General features: G+C 39.5%; 1 protein-coding gene across 1 annotated transcript; it reads left to right on the top strand.

The window, feature by feature from the left end:
- The first annotated feature begins 106 nt into the window (after positions 1-106).
- mzt2b (mitotic spindle organizing protein 2B) lies at positions 107-7,266 on the top strand. Its single transcript, XM_084935857.1, has 5 exons — positions 107-210; positions 412-597; positions 679-839; positions 2,168-2,305; positions 6,641-7,266. The coding sequence occupies exons 2-5, from the start codon at positions 422-424 to the stop codon at positions 6,787-6,789; spliced, it is 624 nt and encodes a 207-aa protein (XP_084791983.1). The 5' UTR covers positions 107-210; positions 412-421; the 3' UTR covers positions 6,790-7,266.
- Positions 7,267-19,013: the final 11,747 nt, after the last annotated feature.

Raw genomic sequence — 19,013 nt, 5'->3', positions numbered from 1 at the left:
GGGTTGTAAAACACGGATTTAAAATCTTAAATGAAGACGTGACGGACAACTGAATAATGTTACTTTTTAAAACATACTTATTTATTTTATTTTATTTTATTTTATTTTTTGAGTGGATTACGTATGAAACGCATGACAATGACGTATTTTTGGCGCGTCACGCTTGGCTCAAACAGAAGCAACTAAACGTTGAGCATTGCGTTCGTAATGGTAGGTATAATTTTAATTTTAAGGAATCAGGCGTTTACTGTGTTAATCATTTAAGTCTCATTGTGGTTATATTTTTGATAAATTGTGATATTTTTGATTCGGAGAGGAGGTTCACTTACGCCGTGTTTCTCACTGGTTACGCTGTATTTTCTTTTGGTCATTGCACCTTATTTTACTTTCTTATTTAATCTAACCCCTCAGTTCATTAGTGATGTCTCAACAAGCACAACAAACGATTCCTTCCGCCCCTGACTCCCCTGCGCTGGTTGTCACATCTAACGTGCAGAAATATGCAATAAAGAAGAAAAAAGTCCTCAGCGCCGAAGAAATTGAGCTGTTCGAACTTACTCAGGCTGCAGGAATCACTGTGGATCAGGAGGTTTTTAAGTATGTTTAATAATAACCTTATCTGTGGGTTACATGGAGGACCATGGTTTTATGTCCTAACCCCCTTCCTCCTCCTCACAGAATCATAGTGGACTTGCTGAAGATGAATGTGGCTCCTCAAGCAGTCTTCCAGACCTTGAAGGCAATGTGTGCAGGACAGAGGGTAGCTGAAAGCTGTGGTGGAGACCCTTCAGCTGGCACCCACACCACAAGCATGACCACAGCGCACACAGAAGCCAGAGGTTAGTATCTGAAGAATGGGATGTAATGCAACTGAAAGTATATGTATATTTGTCATTTAAATGTTGACTATCTTTCAGCTCACATAGTCTACCTTCTTTTAAGTAAGAAACATTGCAGAAAGGCTGGGAAGTTTTAGTCTCCCCATTTATACTGCCTTATTGTAGTCCGTTCCTGTTTTCCCCCTCTGTTGGGTCCTCCTAACCCACCATTGGTCAGTCCAGGATGCAGCAGCCACAAACACTAGTTAAGATTCAGATATCACCCCCTAGGTCACAATTGACTTTGGAAAAGAGGGCTGTCATTTGTCACCTACAGTTTAACCCTCTGAAAGTCAGAAAAGTTCAGGATGTGTTTTGCTCTTTTTAATCATTGTGGCTTCACATTTTTGGCAATATAAAACCCTGCACCTTTAATGAAAGCCAAGGCTAGAAGGAGAAAGAACTCATCACTGTCTTTTGTAAAGTGTAGCATAGTTATGCCACAAATCATTATTATATTAGCATAAATTATGTATGTCGGGTTTTTTTTTAAATCGATATATAAACTATTGTTGTATAAACTATCAAAATTCCCAAATCTCAGTCTAATCGAACATCTGTGAGATATGCTGGACAAGGAAGTCCGATCCATGGAGTCCCCACCTCACATCTTAATGGACTTAAAGGATCTGTTGCTAACCTCTTGGTCCCAGATACCAATGCACACCTCTAGAGCGTCTAGTGGAGTCCATGTGGACCAACACAATATTAGGTAGTTGGTGATAATGTTATGCTTGATTGGTGTATGATCTGGTGGGAATGGAGAACATCGAAGGTCCAAGAATAGAACATTAGGGAAGAGGACTGGTCAGAGGGGGTCCTGAGACCAACCTACTTTCCAATGCAAACAAGCCCAGTTGTTGGTAACAGTAATTTCTGATAACAACAAGCGTGTTTGTGGCTACAGATATGATTTTTGATGCAAAGACTCAGAATGTTAAAGTTTTTTTTTTCTAACAATTTATGTTATATTCTTTCTTTGCTCCTCTCTTTGCTTTTTAAGTGTGTGAAATAATCACATTCCTCCATTTAAGTTCTGTATGTGCTGTAGCAGAGGTTCTGTGCTGCACTCTTCCCTTACCCCACCTCACTAACTAAATCCAATCTTCACTTCACCCCACACAGCACAGTTTTCCACATAAAGGGAGGGCATCTGAAGACAGGCATAGTCATGCAAACTCATCTACAAATCGCTCATCCTCACTGTGTTGCAGGTTTTTCTGATTTCCTCTCTATCCCGGTCAGTTCTTTCTTTTCTGTCTTTTTTCTGTGTGTCTTGTTTCCTGAAGAAGAGGACTCTTTGGCCTCTGGAAAGAGCCCTAAACCTGCCGCAGCTCCCCCCACAGCAGCAGGCCCCAGAGCCACAAGGGTCAACACTAAGATTGTGGTCTACGGCCCCCAAGACACTAGTTCTCCTCACTCTCAAGGTCCCTTTTGCTGCACTCTGTCCTTCACCTCCATCTGCCCACTTGCTTGCCTTTCTCATTAACAAAAGTTGTATTTATGTGCCATTTGATATGGAGCAGGATTTTGGAAAACAAACTGCATGCTGTGCTTTCTTTATATGTGCATGCATGCAATTGTGTGTGGACTGCAAAAATTGAATTTGCCCTTGGATGTTTTCATACTCATGGAGATTTATTCACCGTGCAGTGGATTTTTTTCCCTTTGTTTTTAAGTGGCTAGAAAGTTAAAAAAAAAAACTCTGAAGTACTCTTTTTATTGATTCTTTTACACAAGAGCAGCTTGAATTTACAAGTTAATAAAAGTCTTTTATGTTGCTGTGTGATGGTTAACCTGTGACGGAACAAGAAAAGAGGATCTTGACTTGGTTCATACAATATGCACTTACTGAGTTCTATTTTCAGGATTTCACTTACTGAAGAAGTCTTCTTCAGTATAAATGGTCAGAAACTTAAACTTGACAAATAAAGCAGAGAAAAGTGTGCGAGCACCAAGCTTTTTATGACTTTTTAAATAACAGATTAAACATTTGACTTGCTAAGAACCTTAACCCTAAGCAACCCCAACGGCTTGATTTTGTATTTCTAAATGGTTACATCAGTTTAGTGAGATATATATATTAAAATACAGAACTTGAACTTGAAGAAGCACTTTCAAAATAAAAAAGAATGCTAAAATCTGTGATTATAGTACAAATGGAGAGTATAAATGCTATAGAAATACTTTTTTGTAAAACAAAAACAATGAACAATATCACTATCAGCTGGAACAACATATATATATTTTTTCCTGTATTATTATTTTTGCTAAGGCTTATGGGATATTGCTGTCCTCCCACCCAGCTCGGTGGGTGGGAGGGCAGTGTGGACACTTAAGTTTGTGAATGCAATAACTTGAGAACGAAGCGACATAGCACCTTCAAATTGATACCATAGGTGTATCTACTAAAAATCTCGGGTGAGTTTTAATCTCACTAACGTTGACTTAAAGGTTTTTCAAGAATATAATGACATAGGGTTTTGAAATTGATTCCGTAGGCATGTCTTCTAGGAATCTGAGGGGTAGTACTGGTAATTTCCAGTATTTTTAAAGTGATCTTAAGAAATATTGCTCCAGGCTTTCTAAAGGTCCTTCAGAGTTTTTCTTTGACTGCTTTTTCACTCCTTTTCAGTCCAGTCCTTGTACTTGATCATTTTTAGAGGTGTGATTTTTTTTTTTTTTTTTTTTTTTTTTTTTTTTTTCCCGTTAAGCCAGTTGAAACTGACCTGTAAAATATTCAAGAAAACAACTCTTTGTCTGGATCTTTAAAAAAATGCCAAAGTTAACATTGGAGAAGTGAAGGACAAAACAAGAAGTTGGCAGGTCAGAAAACTGTCTGCGGTACATGGACAGTATCTGACAGTCATGTGTTTAAGACATAGGGAAAAAGTTCCAGAAAGAACTGACACAGGACCTGAGAGGTGGATCTGGCCCTTCAGCTGATCCATCTACTCTTTGCTGAAGCCTCATTTGAAATATGCTCAGTGGAACGGGTGGCCATCAAGAAGCCATTCTTAAGGAAGGGAAACATAGAGAAAATGCAGAGGTATGCCATATTTCAAAAGACCTAGACTGAAAATCAATGGCATCAGGTCTTATAGAGTGATGAATCAAATGTGAAACTTTAAATAATTGTGTCAAAATATTCTTTTGAATTGAGAACATAGAAAGTACCGTCAGTTTTTGATCCACCATACAGTCCCATCTGGAAAGCTAAAAGAAAGAAAGAAATCTAGCTGGCAACAGGTTTATTTTTCCCACATGGCAGTGAGCCCAGACATACTGCCAATGCACACAAGCATACCTGGATAGAAAAACACAAACTACAGGGAGTGCAGAATTATTAGGCAAGTTGTATTTTTGAGGAATAATTTTATTATTGAACAACAACCATGTTCTCAATGAACCCAAAAAACTCATTAATAGCAAAGCTGAATGTTTTTGGAAGTAGTTTTTAGTTTGTTTTTAGTTTTAGCTATTTTAGGGGGATATCTGTGTGTGCAGGTGACTATTACTGTGCATAATTATTAGGCAACTTAACAAAAAACAAATATATATACCCATTTCAATTATTTATTTTTACCAGTGAAACCAATATAACATCTCCACATTCACAAATATACATTTCTGACATTCAAAAACAAAACAAAAACAAATCAGCGACCAATATAGCCACCTTTCTTTGCAAGGACACTCAAAAGCCTGCCATCCATGGATTCTGTCAGTGTTTTGATCTGTTCACCATCAACATTGCGTGCAGCAGCAACCACAGCCTCCCAGACACTGTTCAGAGAGGTGTACTGTTTTCCCTCCTTGTAAATCTCACATTTGATGATGGACCACAGGTTCTCAATGGGGTTCAGATCAGGTGAACAAGGTGGCCATGTCATTAGTTTTTCTTCTTTTATACCCTTTCTTGCCAGCCACGCTGTGGAGTACTTGGACGCGTGTGATGGAGCATTGTCCTGCATGAAAATCATGTTTTTCTTGAAGGATGCAGACTTCTTCCTGTACCACTGCTTGAAGAAGGTGTCTTCCAGAAACTGGCAGTAGGACTGGGAGTTGAGCTTGACTCCATCCTCAACCCGAAAAGGCCCCACAAGCTCATCTTTGATGATACCAGCCCAAACCAGTACTCCACCTCCACCTTGCTGGCGTCTGAGTCGGACTGGAGCTCTCTGCCCTTTACCAATCCAGCCACGGGCCCATCCATCTGGCCCATCAAGACTCACTCTCATTTCATCAGTCCATAAAACCTTAGAAAAACCAGTCTTGAGATATTTCTTGGCCCAGTCTTGTCGTTTCAGCTTGTGTGTCTTGTTCAGTGGTGGTCGTCTTTCAGCCTTTCTTACCTTGGCCATGTCTCTGAGTATTGCACACCTTGTGCTTTTGGGCACTCCAGTGATGTTGCAGCTCTGAAATATGGCCAAACTGGTGGCAAGTGGCATCTTGGCAGCTGCACGCTTGACTTTTCTCAGTTCATGGGCAGTTATTTTGCGCCTTGGTTTTTCCACACGCTTCTTGCGACCCTGTTGACTATTTTGAATGAAACGCTTGATTGTTCGATGATCACGCTTCAGAAGCTTTGCAATTTTGGGACTGCTGCATCCCTCTGCAAGATATCTCACTATTTTTGACTTTTCTGAGCCTGTCAAGTCCTTCTTTTGACCCATTTTGCCAAAGGAAAGGAAGTTGCCTAATAATTATGCACACCTGATATAGGGTGTTGATGTCATTAGACCACACCCCTTCTCATTACAGCGATGCACATCACCTAATATGCTTAATTGGTAGTAGGCTTTCGAGCCTATACAGCTTGGAGTAAGACAACATGCATGAAGAGGATGATGTGGACAAAATACTCATTTGCCTAATAATTCTGCACTCCCTGTAGAACACAAATCGGTCATGGATTGGCCTCCCTAAAACTCTGACCTCACCATTATTGAAGTGGTATTGAATCATCTTGACAGAGAAGAAAACAAATGTTCTTCAGAAGCCTAGAGAAATGTTCTTGAAGACTACTTAAATAAACAGTTAAAGAGAGTTCGGGTTGTCTATTCTTCAGTTGTGCTGAAGAATAGATTTCAGAATGAAAAGACTTTAACACTCATTAAAATAGTACAAGTTCTTTTCTCTTTTTTGCCTTATATACTGTATTTCCATGTATGCTTATGTTTCAGTAAATCACAGCACCCATTTTTCATTTTCCAAGCAAAATATAAAGAAATAAAGGGCGACACAAGACTTTTGCACAGCACTGTGACAAGCACTAAACCATCGTGTATGTAAGGAAAGAATCGGTTAAGTGTCTGAATTATGTCATTTACACAGGAAGATCTGTTTACGTATAGCTTTATTGGCTAAAGTAAGCTGTAAGCTAAAGGCTATAGTAGTAGTACTTTGTGTTATTAATAACGAATAAAAATAAATAAATAAAAAAAAATCTTCTTTTCTTCCTTCACCAGTAAAATAGTCAGGTCTCTTGACACATGCTATATTTGCAGTTCATAATTTCTGAGGGCACTTTCTCGCCACTTCATAGTTAATGGGCAGTGCTGTTGTGACATACTGTCAAGTATATAAGAAAACGAGCTGTTTTATCAGCTGCACTTTCTCATTCCCCGTCATTATCATTTCCATTTTTATTTTTCTAAAATGCCATATTGCATGGTATATGCGAAGCAGTCCTATAACAGTCACCTAAACATTTATTTCCTCCTTTCCCTGAGTGCATTTTCTTTTTTGCTTCGTTTCAGGAGTACGCAGTAAAGCCGGTACTAGCCACAGTGAGAAGAGCAGGGAGGCTTCCAGCCAGAGAGTGCAGCGGCAGCCCAGTGCCACTAGAGGGCAGAAAACCAAGAGCTCCGGCAGCAGTAGTTCTTCCTCACAGATAAACTCGACCTAAAACTCTGGCAGTTGGAGGCCATTTGTAAATATGTAGGTTTCTTTACATTTAACTTATGTGTACGTTTCTCTGTTTTACATCTTAAAGGACTGGTTTACCTAGATTACAAATAAATATAGGTGTTCTGGTATCATTTTCCTCCTCCTTTTAAAAGATGAATGGTTGGTGTAAATAATCAGTGTTAATCTTTTTATGTGGTTCAGACACTGACAATTAACTGTAAGATATGTTATGAGGGAGTGTCTGCTGTATTGAAAAATTAAAGCTGCCTACATCGCTTAATCAAGTGTCATTGATGTAAAAATAAATAAATAAAAATTGCCTAATCCAGTTCTTTAAGGTTCTAACTATTTCAAAATGGGTGTGCGATGTGTCTCCTTATTACTCTGTCAGATTTTGGTGGGTAAAGCTTTTTGCCCAGTTGCTATCAAACGAGTGAGACACAAAAGAAGACAAAAATAAATGTTTTAATTTGAATATTTTCTACTGAGAAATGTCTATTCATCGTGAACGTTTTTGTTTTTTATATCACATCTTTAAAAAAATCTCCTAACAATTTACTTATCAGATTTGTCTCTTTTACTCTGCGGCAAGATACACCAATTCCACATTTTTACAGCATTGAAAAATATATGTACTGGAATAGTCGCTTGTATTTGATGTAATTTAAAAAAAAAAAAAAAAAAAGATACCTGATTCAAATTCAGCCGATTTCATTCTCAGAGACATGTTAAAGGTGTTTAAAGTGAGTGCAGAGGTATGCCTCTCAGCAGTAGCAGTATGTGGTGCACAGCAACATTGCATCTTCACGATTTTCCCAGTGTTTGATTTTCAGTTGCTTTGTGACATTGTCAGTGTCTTTCACTGACCTGTTGTACTGAAGACAATATGGCACCCAAAGGTAAAGAGTGGCTCTTTTTCTCTTCGCTGGTCAGTAAAAATGGCTTTCCATCTCAGACAAATGGTTCTTTGTCTGACACCGAGAGAGAAATGCAGCAAAGAATTTGAGACGTGCAAAAGAGATGAAATGCAGATTTGTGTCACTTTGAAGATTTCTCACTGCTTTTGGATCTTTCGGTGTTTTGATGATGAGAAGATGATGCGCATGGAGTGCTGTAACGTTAATATGCGCTTTTAAAAGTTTGGACTTTTATTTTGGCTCTGTACTGGTGACTGGGTTTTCATCTGTCACACGGGGGCAGTAGAAGCACACTGCAGTTAACACAGTGAGCCTAAATCTTCACATAGGTTTTAGCCTTTTTCATAAATTTGCCTCAGTATCATGAAAGAGTCAGGAATGCATGCATTGTGCAGTTTTTTTCTTTCCCATCTGTATTTGAAACAAACCCAGACTCATTCAGAAACAGAATGACACCTCAAAAAGGTAAAAGGTGCAGAGAGAGAGTGTTTGTGTGTGTTTGAGAGAGGCAGGCTGCAGGGCTTTATGTCTTTTATGTGGCCGTTTGTCCTGTTTATGTGCTCCTGCCTCTCCTCTCCTCTGCGCTCTGCATTGATGGCAGCGTGCCTGTAATTGATGGCACCATATTGCTGTGGTGTAGCAGGTTTAATGGGGCTTGACAGAGCAAGGGAAAGCAGCATGCAGCCAGGGAGGGAACTTAACCCTTTCACACGCACTCCACCCTCCATCGGAGACCCTCCCCGTTCTCCCCTGCCACCCTCGCCTGTTCTCTAGTTTTTGCACCCTCCCCCCTGCACATCAGCGTGTGCAAACACAAACGAGAATACAAATAGGCCCTCGGTGATTAGCTTGTTTACGATTCCTACTGTTATCAGTGGTCATGGTAATGGCAGTTTGGTTCATGATCAAGGAAGCTCAGACACCCCTCTGACTCCACTTCTGAAAATAAATACTCGCCAGCTGTTGGGGCTCCTTACTGTTTTGCTTGGAGGAGCCTAAATGTGTTTGACAAAGGTAAACAGCTGGGAATTTATTTCTTCAAACTTGCTGCCAGCCTGCAGTGCCTCGATGTCACCTACAGGGGCCAGTGTGGATCCAAGATACGAGGAGTGGCCTTCCAACTGACTTGGATTTCCATTGGCATCTGCTCCAGTATTTTGGATGTGTTTATTTTGTTATGAGGGAATTTCGTAGCCTGTACAGAGCCTTTCATTAAATAGGGAGCGTTATTCGTCACTCAGGCACGCTGAAAAACATTCAGGCCTGCAAACACGTGCACGCGCCTGCACACACTATATGCTCCATTAATCAATAGAGAGGATGAAATGATGCTATTGTGTGCGAGGCAAGGCGAATGGCATGTTGAAGAATGAGCTAGTCAAAGCTGTTGGCAAATCATTAATGTAAGGTGCTGGTCTAAACCAAGTTCTCACATTCTCTGTGCAAGCTGTTCCCAGGTGACAAAAAACTGGGGAGAGACGCTATTTTAAGAGTCAATATCACACCTCTTGTCTCTCCCTCTCTCTCTCTCTTTCTCCCTCTCTTTTTTAACCAAGTCACTTATATTCCCTACTGAATCGCTTTCTCTCTGAAAGGATTTGGGTGTGGTACGCAGGAATATCCCGTTTCTCGCTTTTTTCCTTCTTTCCCCTTTTTCTCTCAGGTATTATCACTTTCCGTGAACTCTCGGTCCACATTTCTCTGGAAATTTATAGGCCACTTTCCCTCACTTGTTGTCTATACATCCACTCCCTCCCTCTAACCCCTTTGCTCTCCATCATCCCACTCCCCGCCATCCACCCTCCTTGCCAGGCCGGCTGCAGATTGGCTATTTCCTGCACGCGCCCAGTAGAGCCCTTATCAGAGGTAGAGTGCTGATTGTTGGTCTGTCTCTCAGGCTGACTGACAGTTCAGGCTGCGCTGCTGAAATGCCTGATTTGGTCAATGTTTGTCTGTGGGGCCTTATCTCCACACCTTATATTAACTGCCTTGACAGTATGTGCAGGCAGTCTCTCTCCATCTTGTTGCACCCTCCCACCACCACCACCAGCACCTCCCTCTATCCTCTGTCTCTATCTCCATTCACTCTCTATACCCGCCTCACACTATAGTCTTTCAACCAGCAGCTAAACATTTTCCCACTGATCCTTCCCTTCCATCATTGTTCCTCTTATAGCTGGATCAGCACTAGAGGACCATAAAAGTCGCTTTATTTCCTGCTTGTTATTTCTGCCAAAAGCAGTAATAGTGTTAACAGTAGTCCAAGTTATAAAGCAACGTATTTGTCCATTTAGTCGAATCAGGAAATGTCTGTTCTATCTTTTGAACACCTAAATCTCCTGAGATTCCTAGAACACTGATGACTGCTTTTTCAGCTTTGAGCATTGTAAGAATGTCACAATGTGGCCACACTTTATGGTGTGAATTTGTTGCAATTTGCAAAACATTTTAAAATCTTAGTAAAACATAGATGGATTTTCTTGGTCTGACTGTGACTACTCAGTTTGGCTAACTCCTTGTGAGTCATAATTATTAGCCAACGAGCCTTCAGTGTCTCTCATTTTCACAGTCAGACCCCACATTATTAGTCACAATTGGTTTCAAAATGCCAAAAATGGTGACCATTGGTTCACATCCGCGTGGCTGCATCCATTTTTTATATACAGTCTGTGTAGGCTATGCAATAGCTGCTATTTTTAGAAAAGCTGAGTTCAGAAATCTCCCTTTTTAGAGTAATTACATTACCTTCAGTACCTCTCTCCAGGAAACCACCTCCAAAATCAACAGTCAAATTGCATTCCTGCATACGATAAAATAGACCTTGAAGACCTTGAAGTGACATTATCCTGTCACACATAGAGCAATAACATGTGATAAGACAAAATGTGGTTTAAAAGAAAAAAAGAAATTTCTTTGGGATGACTAAAAACACCATACTCCTTAAAGAAAATTCAAGGACATGACCTAAGTATTGTCAATTATAGCTACAGCCTTGAATGTGAACACCAGACAGGTTCACCTGTATTGTTTCTGCATGTAGGCAGTAAAGTCAGTGAAAGATATTTCAAATACAAGAGTATCTACATGGCTAGATACCACTAGAGATAAGTGAGAAAAGATAATGATGTGTGTGAGTGTGTGTGTGTGTGTGTGTGTGTAATATAGTGTAAAGGGTATCTTAAAATACTGTTTTGCATAGCTGCTTTTGTATTCTAGGATGAAAACTCAGGTGTGATATTAAAGCAGCTTTAAAGAAGAGGTAACACACTTAAAAAACCCCACAAGAACGTATCCATTGTGAATCACTTAAACTGACCACCTTAAAATGTGACTTGGACTTGATCTTACTTTAAAATTGCTGTGAGTTTATAAAATGTCAAACCAACTGAAGAAAGTTAAAACCACAAAAAACACAAAATAGTCAGAATATGGTAGACAGTGCAGAGAAAAAAAATCAGAGGCTCCCTGCTGCTTTGTCTGTGTTCTGTCTTCTTATGCAAAGCGAAGCTACACCTTTTCCCACAGATTTTCTTTCTGTTTATATAAGGTTAACAAGAAAATGTCAGCTGATTCTACTCTATTCTTGTATGAGTCACCAAAGATTTACAGTCATCTTTTCCCATCTATTACCTATACCTATTTTGACCATCATCAAATAACAATTTGGCTTAACAAGACTTCAAATTCTTCTATTTGGGTAAACAGAAATTCTGGGGAGAATGCCAACAAAACACTATCCAGTAAATTAACTCTGATATAAAACTCTTTCTCTTGCTACCTGGCAGCTTTCTTGACTTGACTGAGGTACTGTAAAACTCCTATTGAAGGGGGAGACGACCATTAATTTCATGTCAGTGGAAGAACCTTTAGATAATTTAATCCACAAAATAAATTTTGAGTTTGTATTTATTTATTTATAATAATTAATGTAATATAATAATATATGGTATGAACATGATAATATTATATGTAATATTATAATATTTTTATGTATTAAATACCAGTCCAGAATGTTGACACCATCAGCATCTCTGCTCATCCCATTGAGCATATTATGGATAGCGTAAGCCAAGAAAAAACAACTTAGATCTTTACAACTTAGACAAGTGGATACAGTGATGGTAAAAAGTCAGGACTGGATATTGAATTATCTACTTACAAAGTTTTAAATGAGATGAATTCTAAGTCAGATGAACAACACATGACATATTGCACAGTGTGATCAGTTAATTAACAAAAACAAAGCCAACGAGCAGACGCTGTGTGTGAAAACACTCCATGATTCAAAAGCTTTTAGAACCACCTTTAGCGGCAATAACTAGAATAATCACCTTGTGTATGACTTTATCGGTCTCTCTCATTGTTGTGGAGGAATTTTGACTGTTCTTTACAACAGCATTCAATTATAGAAAGCTGTCTTAATGTCCCGCCACAGCATTTCAGCTGGGTTGAGGTCTGGAGTTTGACTGGCCTGCTGCAAAACCTTGATTCTTTTCTTTTTCAGCCATTCTGTTGTCGATTTGCTGCTGTGTTTGGGATTATTGCTTGATCCAGTTTTGGTTGCGCTTTACCTGTCGGAGAGATGACTCTAGAATGCTTTGGAATAAACAGGAGTTCATTCTTGGCTCAATGGCAAGATGGAAAGGTCCTGTGGCTGGAAAACAAGCCCAAGTCATCACCCCGTCACCATCATGCTTGACAGTTGGTCTGAGTTGTTTGAGCTGATACACTAAGTTTGGTTTTCACCAAATGTACCACTGTATGCAGTGACCAAACATCTGCATTGTGGTCTCCTCTGTCCAAAGGACATTTGTCCCAAAATCGGGCTTTCTCCTGACAAACCTATCCAAACAAGCTTACATACTTGTTAAGACCTTTTCTAATTGTACTGCCATGAACTTTAACAAACTAACTGAGACCATACTATTTATCTAACAGCATACTAATTGGGACATCCACATATGGGAATTAATCTTTTTCCTTTTGTTTGTTTTGGACCTTTTTAACCCTTCCCTTATGGGCAGGCGCAATTACTTGTTTAAGATCCCTCCTTGACACTGTGTTAACACACACTTGAATGCTTCAAACCAGCAGACTTCCAAAACTTTGGTTTTATAAGGACCACATTTCTGTTATTATGTCCTGATAACAACTACAAAGTACAAAAACAGGCGTAGTTTATGTTTCACCTTGACTGTATAGCTGCCACCACACAGCTGAAACTGTTGTGAACCTCTATAAAAACCATTAGTAGCTCACATGTTTCCCAAGTCTGCTGCTTACTTGGCTCTTGAAGGGAAGGGTAGGACAAACGCCATCTTTAGTGTTTCACAATTCTGCCACAGACTTCAATTTAGGATTCCTTGAGTGCTACTTCAGCTCCTTCTATAATGTCTCTGCTCGTAACTTGCATTTTTATTCCCATGTGCCTCAGCCACATGATAAGATGATAAAATGCTCATTTGGGCTTTGCTATTACAATAAACACTCACATGCACCATGTAGTTTATTTAAACCATTTCCGCGTATGCTGCAGCATGGGTGTATTAAACCATCACACAAAATAGACGCAAATTAATTGATTATTCAGTGTTTTTAATCAAATCAAATCGAATCAAATCACTTTTATTGTCACATCACATGTGCAGGTACACTGATACAGTACATGCGAGTGAAATTCTTGTGTGCGAGCTTCACAAGCAACAGAGGTGTGCAGAAGTACAATAACATAAGAACAAGCAAAATATAAGGATGGCTAAATCTGAGAGTAATAAAAATATGTACAATATAAGAGTGTATGCATTACTGGATGTGTATACTAAATATGTTTTTCTATGTGTGTGTGTGTATACATATTTTACAAATTAAATAGAGTAAACAATAAATAAAATATATAAAATATACAGAGGTTGGTAGTTGGATATTGTGCAAAACAAGTGGCATTTATATACAGTGTGGAGTGCATAATGTTGAAGTTCCAGTAGTGAAGGTGAGGTGTCTATGAAGTGTTCAGCAGTCTGATGGCCTGGTGGAAAAAGCTGTCTCTCAGTCTGCTGGTTCGGGACCGGATGCTGCAGAACCTCCTTCCTGATGGAAGCAGTCTGAACAATTTATGGCTGGGGTGACTGGAGTCCTTGATGATCCTTCCCACTTTCCTCAGGCACCGCTTCCTGTAGATGTCTTGGAGGGAGGGAAGCTCACCTCCAATTATCCGTTCAGAGCACCGCACTACTCTCTGGAGAGCTTTGCGGTTGTAAGCGGTGCTGTTGCCATACCAGGTGGTGATGCATCCAGTGAGGATGCTCTCAATGGCACAGCGATAGAAGGTCCTGAGGATGCGGGGGCTCATGCCGAATCTTTTCAGTCTCCTGAGAAAGAAGAGGCGCTGCTGCGCCTTCTTCACTGTTTTGTTTATGTGTACTGACCACGTAAGATCCTCAGCCAGATGTACACCAAGGAAGTGGAAGCTGCTCACTCTCACTCACTCTTAATGAACTAATCGTTGAGCAATTCTAGAAATACAAATCTGCTGCCACGTGTTGTATGGTTTTCTACATTTGTAAAGCAACAACAGCAATACTGCCTCTCACAGCCTTGTCTTTTAACAGTGATTGAGTTTATGACTGAAGTGTGGAAACGAAAACTTTCTGCAGACACTTTTGCTGCTTTCTTGTTCACTTGCTGCTGTTTTACATTAACCATAATCTGATTTACAATCCACCAAACAGCATGATTCTCGAGTAACTGTAATTACCAAAGTAAACATATAAACCCTGACTGTAATGACAAAGAGTTAATCCACACATACATACCGAATCCTGCTTTTTTGTTAAGTAGCACTAATCAACAGAGACTGAGGAGGTAAACAAGGCCTCTTAAGCTTTATTTATTTATTCACTTTATTAGCAAGAGGCTGTTCATTCCGTCTGTTAATGGCAGCTGTGGGAACGAATAGAATTCACACTCACTTGGACCCCTATTGTGTGGCAGGCTGTCAGGTTACACACACGCTGACACACACGCACACACAATAGGGGAGGCACTGTGCACAGCTGTTGTCTTATATTATTTGTTTTCTGAAATCTCCATAGTTACAGTAGAAAGGTGCTTCTAATCTTTACTGTTACGACTATATAAATACAAGCTTGTCTAATCAGGCCACTCCAGACCAACTATCAGATTTTGTCTCAAATATGTTTCCATACAATGATAGGAAGCAAAGCCAAGCCATTTTTGACATTCCAGGAGAAACAAGTTTAAATTGAGTTTTCCATAATTACTGTCTGCATAGATGTTCAAATACTACTGATTTATGCTTGTTTTTTTCCCTTGTATGGACATTATCAGTTATGTTGCAATTCACCTTTGATTGTTGTTGCTCTGTGATCTGGCAGGGAACAGTTTTAAGGTTTAACTTGCAACGGAACACCATGACTTAGACTCGAGTGTTCATGTTCAGGCGTATTAATGAGCTGTTAGCTAAATTAGTCCAACTTTTGAGTATAGGGGCAAAGGCAGTTTGGGAAAAAAAATCGAAGGTAATATTAAACACTTAAGTTTTAGGGAAAAATGTATTTCATCGTGTTTTTTAAGTTATTCCCACTCATCAGGGTCTGGGGGCAGTTTGATAAGGATCAAACCCAGTGGGCCAGTTTCCATCTATAAGAGGTATCTATGCATCTCAGAATAGGGACTAAAATCAAACTTAACAGAAAAAAGGCAAACATGATGATCTTACAGAGAAAGAGGATGAACTGAAACATACATGATTACAATATTAATGATAACTGTAATATTGTTCACCCTACAAGCCTAACCATGCTGCCATTGCTGCTCTAGAGTCCGAGCACCACTCTATCCCTGGCGGGACGTGATTGTAGTAGCAATAGCCATAATTTATTGATTTATTTTCCATTCCTTTATCCCCCTTCTTCATCCCCTCTTTGGTTCCCCCTTCTGGTCAGACAGTATTGGAGATAAGAGGGATGCACACATGAACATACATGCACACACACTTTTCAAGTGCAGAGACTCTTACTTGTTTGTCCTGTTTTACTCTGCAACATATTTGTCTTATCAGTGTTTCACTGTAATCACTTGCCTGTGTCTGTGTGTTGTTTTGCAGTTTGTTTACTTTTTTCAGTCAGCACACCTAAGTTATGTACAGTGCAGCACACATGCTCCTGCACAGTGTATCAGGTTCATGTGACTTATGTTTTTTTTTTTTTTTTTGTTTGTTTGTTTTTTTAGGTTATTTGTACTACTTAATTGAAATATCACACTTGAAATAGACATGTTATAATAACTCATTTTCAGTTAGCGCTTACTTGTTCTGAGGCAACGAGTTTGCATATTTTTAACTCGTTTAACATGTTGGTCAGACAAAACAAGCAATTTGCCACTGGTGAAATGTAACTAAATATAATCAAGTGCCTGTAATTTTTCCCCCATTCCATGCTGCTCAAGAGTGCCCCTCTAATTCATTCCACAGAATATTTTACTTTTCATTTCACAGCATTTATTGATCGCTATCAAAGCAAGTGGCATTTTATGTGGAAATAAGCTGCTTTTTAAATTAAAAAACTTAAATGATCCACTAGTTTAAAAAAATGGATCCACATTAATTTTCAATTTTTAAAACTGATTTCAAGTAAATGCAATGAACTACAAATAATACATACTTTATATGCCCATAGCCTATTTTTAATGTACAATATTGCTTTTAATAAGCAAACTGTAATATCTGATGGGATTCCCCCCCTCGTTTTCTGGTATTTTCTAAACTAAACAATTTCCAAACGATCAAAAATGTCTACAGCTTTTCCGATTGATTGCACTGGGGTAAGCGATAACCACAGTATTCCTTGACCTTTGGCAGTGTGTCCAAGGCCTTGGCATCCTTTTCATAGTGGTCAGTGTAAATTAAAATCTGTTTAAACTTTTTAAAGAATACGTGTAATAGCTGTTATGAGGAGGAGAAGTAACAACAACTGTGTTGCTGATTATGAGCTGCTAATTGTCAACTTAAGAATAAACAAGGAAGAAAAGAGGATTTTAATCATTTCCCAATTAAGACACTTTCAAAGGTGTTTTGTGTGCATGTGTGTGTTGCGGTGCTCCAAATTCTATTTAATTAAGGCAGAGATGGAGGTTACTCCTCTACCCTTGTCTATGTGAGATTTAGATGATTCTTTCTAATCTGTGTATTTCAACTCTGAAGATTTTTAATTGACTTTTATTTCTGCATATTTAATTAATACTCCTCCAATTTGCAGTTTACAAACTTTTAAACCTGTTGGGTAGGAATTATTTCTGAGCTCTTTCTGTCTGAGTACCCATATTTGCTTGGATCAATAAAAGCAGGGGAAAAAACAGCAATCAATATCTCCCATTTTTTAAAGAAAAATATATTTGTTCCATGTTATGTTTTTCTTTTTAACTATTAAACAAACCAGCTCCTAGTTTCTGGTTCAGTATTTTAAACCTTTCGTGTCCGTATTCATGCATCCATGTCTGTACAGGTGTGTGTAAGCCCAGAGATAAAGCACCCAGTTGTAGTGCAGGACATTTCCCCCCTGAGGAGTCCTTTATATGTCAGTGCTGTTATGTCATGTTATGTTACAGCCCTGACTCCCTGCTACACTACAGTATCGGCACAAGTATTTTGCATGTGTAAAGACAGATTATGTACTTTTTTTCCTTCCTCTTCTTGTGACATGCTTTTACCCCATTTTGTTGATGCGTGCATGTGTGTTTGCACGTGCACGGGCTGGCTGTCCAACATCACCGTGCTGCATGCTCATTGTGTTGGGTCCTCACTCACTGGCGTGCTGGAAATATGCCAACAACTGCCCCCCAAAACCCCAACTCCCCACCCCCATTGTACCCACTCTGAAAAGAATGAAAGACCTGTCTTGCACACACACACACACACACACACACACACACACACACACACACACACACACACACACACATATTCATTTGTCTATCAAATCACATAGAAAAAGCCATAAATTAGCCTATAACATAACGAATATTTACATACATTGCTGATCCCGTTAAGGTTAATCTCATTTTCATTCAACTCCTGTGGTGCCTCAGAGAGCTGAACCTCTCTGTGCAGTTGCACCTGAATTTTGAAGTTTAGAAGGGACTTGACAGTTTATTAAGGAAGGCTGGACCATTTGATTCTGGTCATTTTTGTATTTTTCCTCATTCTTTCTTCTGCTTCTAAAATAAAGGCTTTTGGCCACTCTTATTTTAAGTAAATAAATAAAGTTTTTGATTTTATAACAGTATCCACCCATGCAGAAAACAGTGGAAAAGGGTTTAATTTATTTATTAGATTTAATTTTTTAATTTATGAGTTAATTCATTCAGATTTGTGGTGCTGGTCCTACAATTGTTAAACAAATACTGAGGGGAAGTCTGTAGGAAAATTCATGGTTGTCCAATCTAAGTGAGACACTGTTTCTAGAACTTTTTAATCTCAACAAAACTAAGCTGCTGAACTGAAAACTGTTATGCTAAACATTTAGTTTATTTTAAATTCTCCAAGCCCTGCAGACTAAATGTTACTCTCTGCATTGTCTTGGGGTTTGATTGTATTTGTGTATATACGCTGTTTTTAGAGTAATGCATAACTGAAAATAATGTGTAACGACAAACTGAATGATATCACCACTTTTTAACAAGATTTTTAGAGATAAAAAAAAACCAACCCCCCCAAATCATAGTTTCCAGTTATTCTCTTTGTCCTCTGGTCGTGTCTCACACTGTTCTATCTTTAAATTTGTGTTTTTTCTTCCTGTTCTGATTTTTCCTTTCCTCCCACCCCAAAAAGCCTCTTTCTTCCTTCCTCTCTGTCAGCTTGCTAGCACCCTCATATTCAGTCTCACTCCCTCTATCTCTGCCTGCACCCCTTCTTCATTCCCTCCTCCCTCCCTTCCTCCCTCGTCGCCCTCTCACTTCCCTCTCTCCCTCTCGCTTTTCCCCTGGCAGGCTGGTGATTGACACTTACAAATTACCCGGCGGCAGTGGCATTGTGTGTGACCCCTCTCTCTCATCTCCAGCCCGCCGCCGTTTTGTCATCTAATTACTGTGAATCCCCGGCCTGCTCCCCACTGCTGCATTTTTAATATGCCTGCCCCCGCCCCTTCTCGCTTTCTCCCTCCCTCCCTCCCTCCCTCTCCCTCCCTCTCTCCCACACAGCCCCCCTCTCTTCCATTCACCTGCAGCCGACTTTACCTGCTCCTCTGTCCAATACTTGGAGTGCATCCGTCGTCTCTATACTCTTCCCGTG

This window comes from Perissodus microlepis, chromosome 7 (assembly GCF_051167445.1).
Source record: "Perissodus microlepis isolate ML-2025 ecotype Zambia chromosome 7, ASM5116744v1, whole genome shotgun sequence".
NCBI lineage: Eukaryota > Metazoa > Chordata > Actinopteri > Cichliformes > Cichlidae > Perissodus > Perissodus microlepis.
Note: the sequence above shows the minus strand (reverse complement) of the source record. Positions and strands in the feature narration are given on the sequence as shown.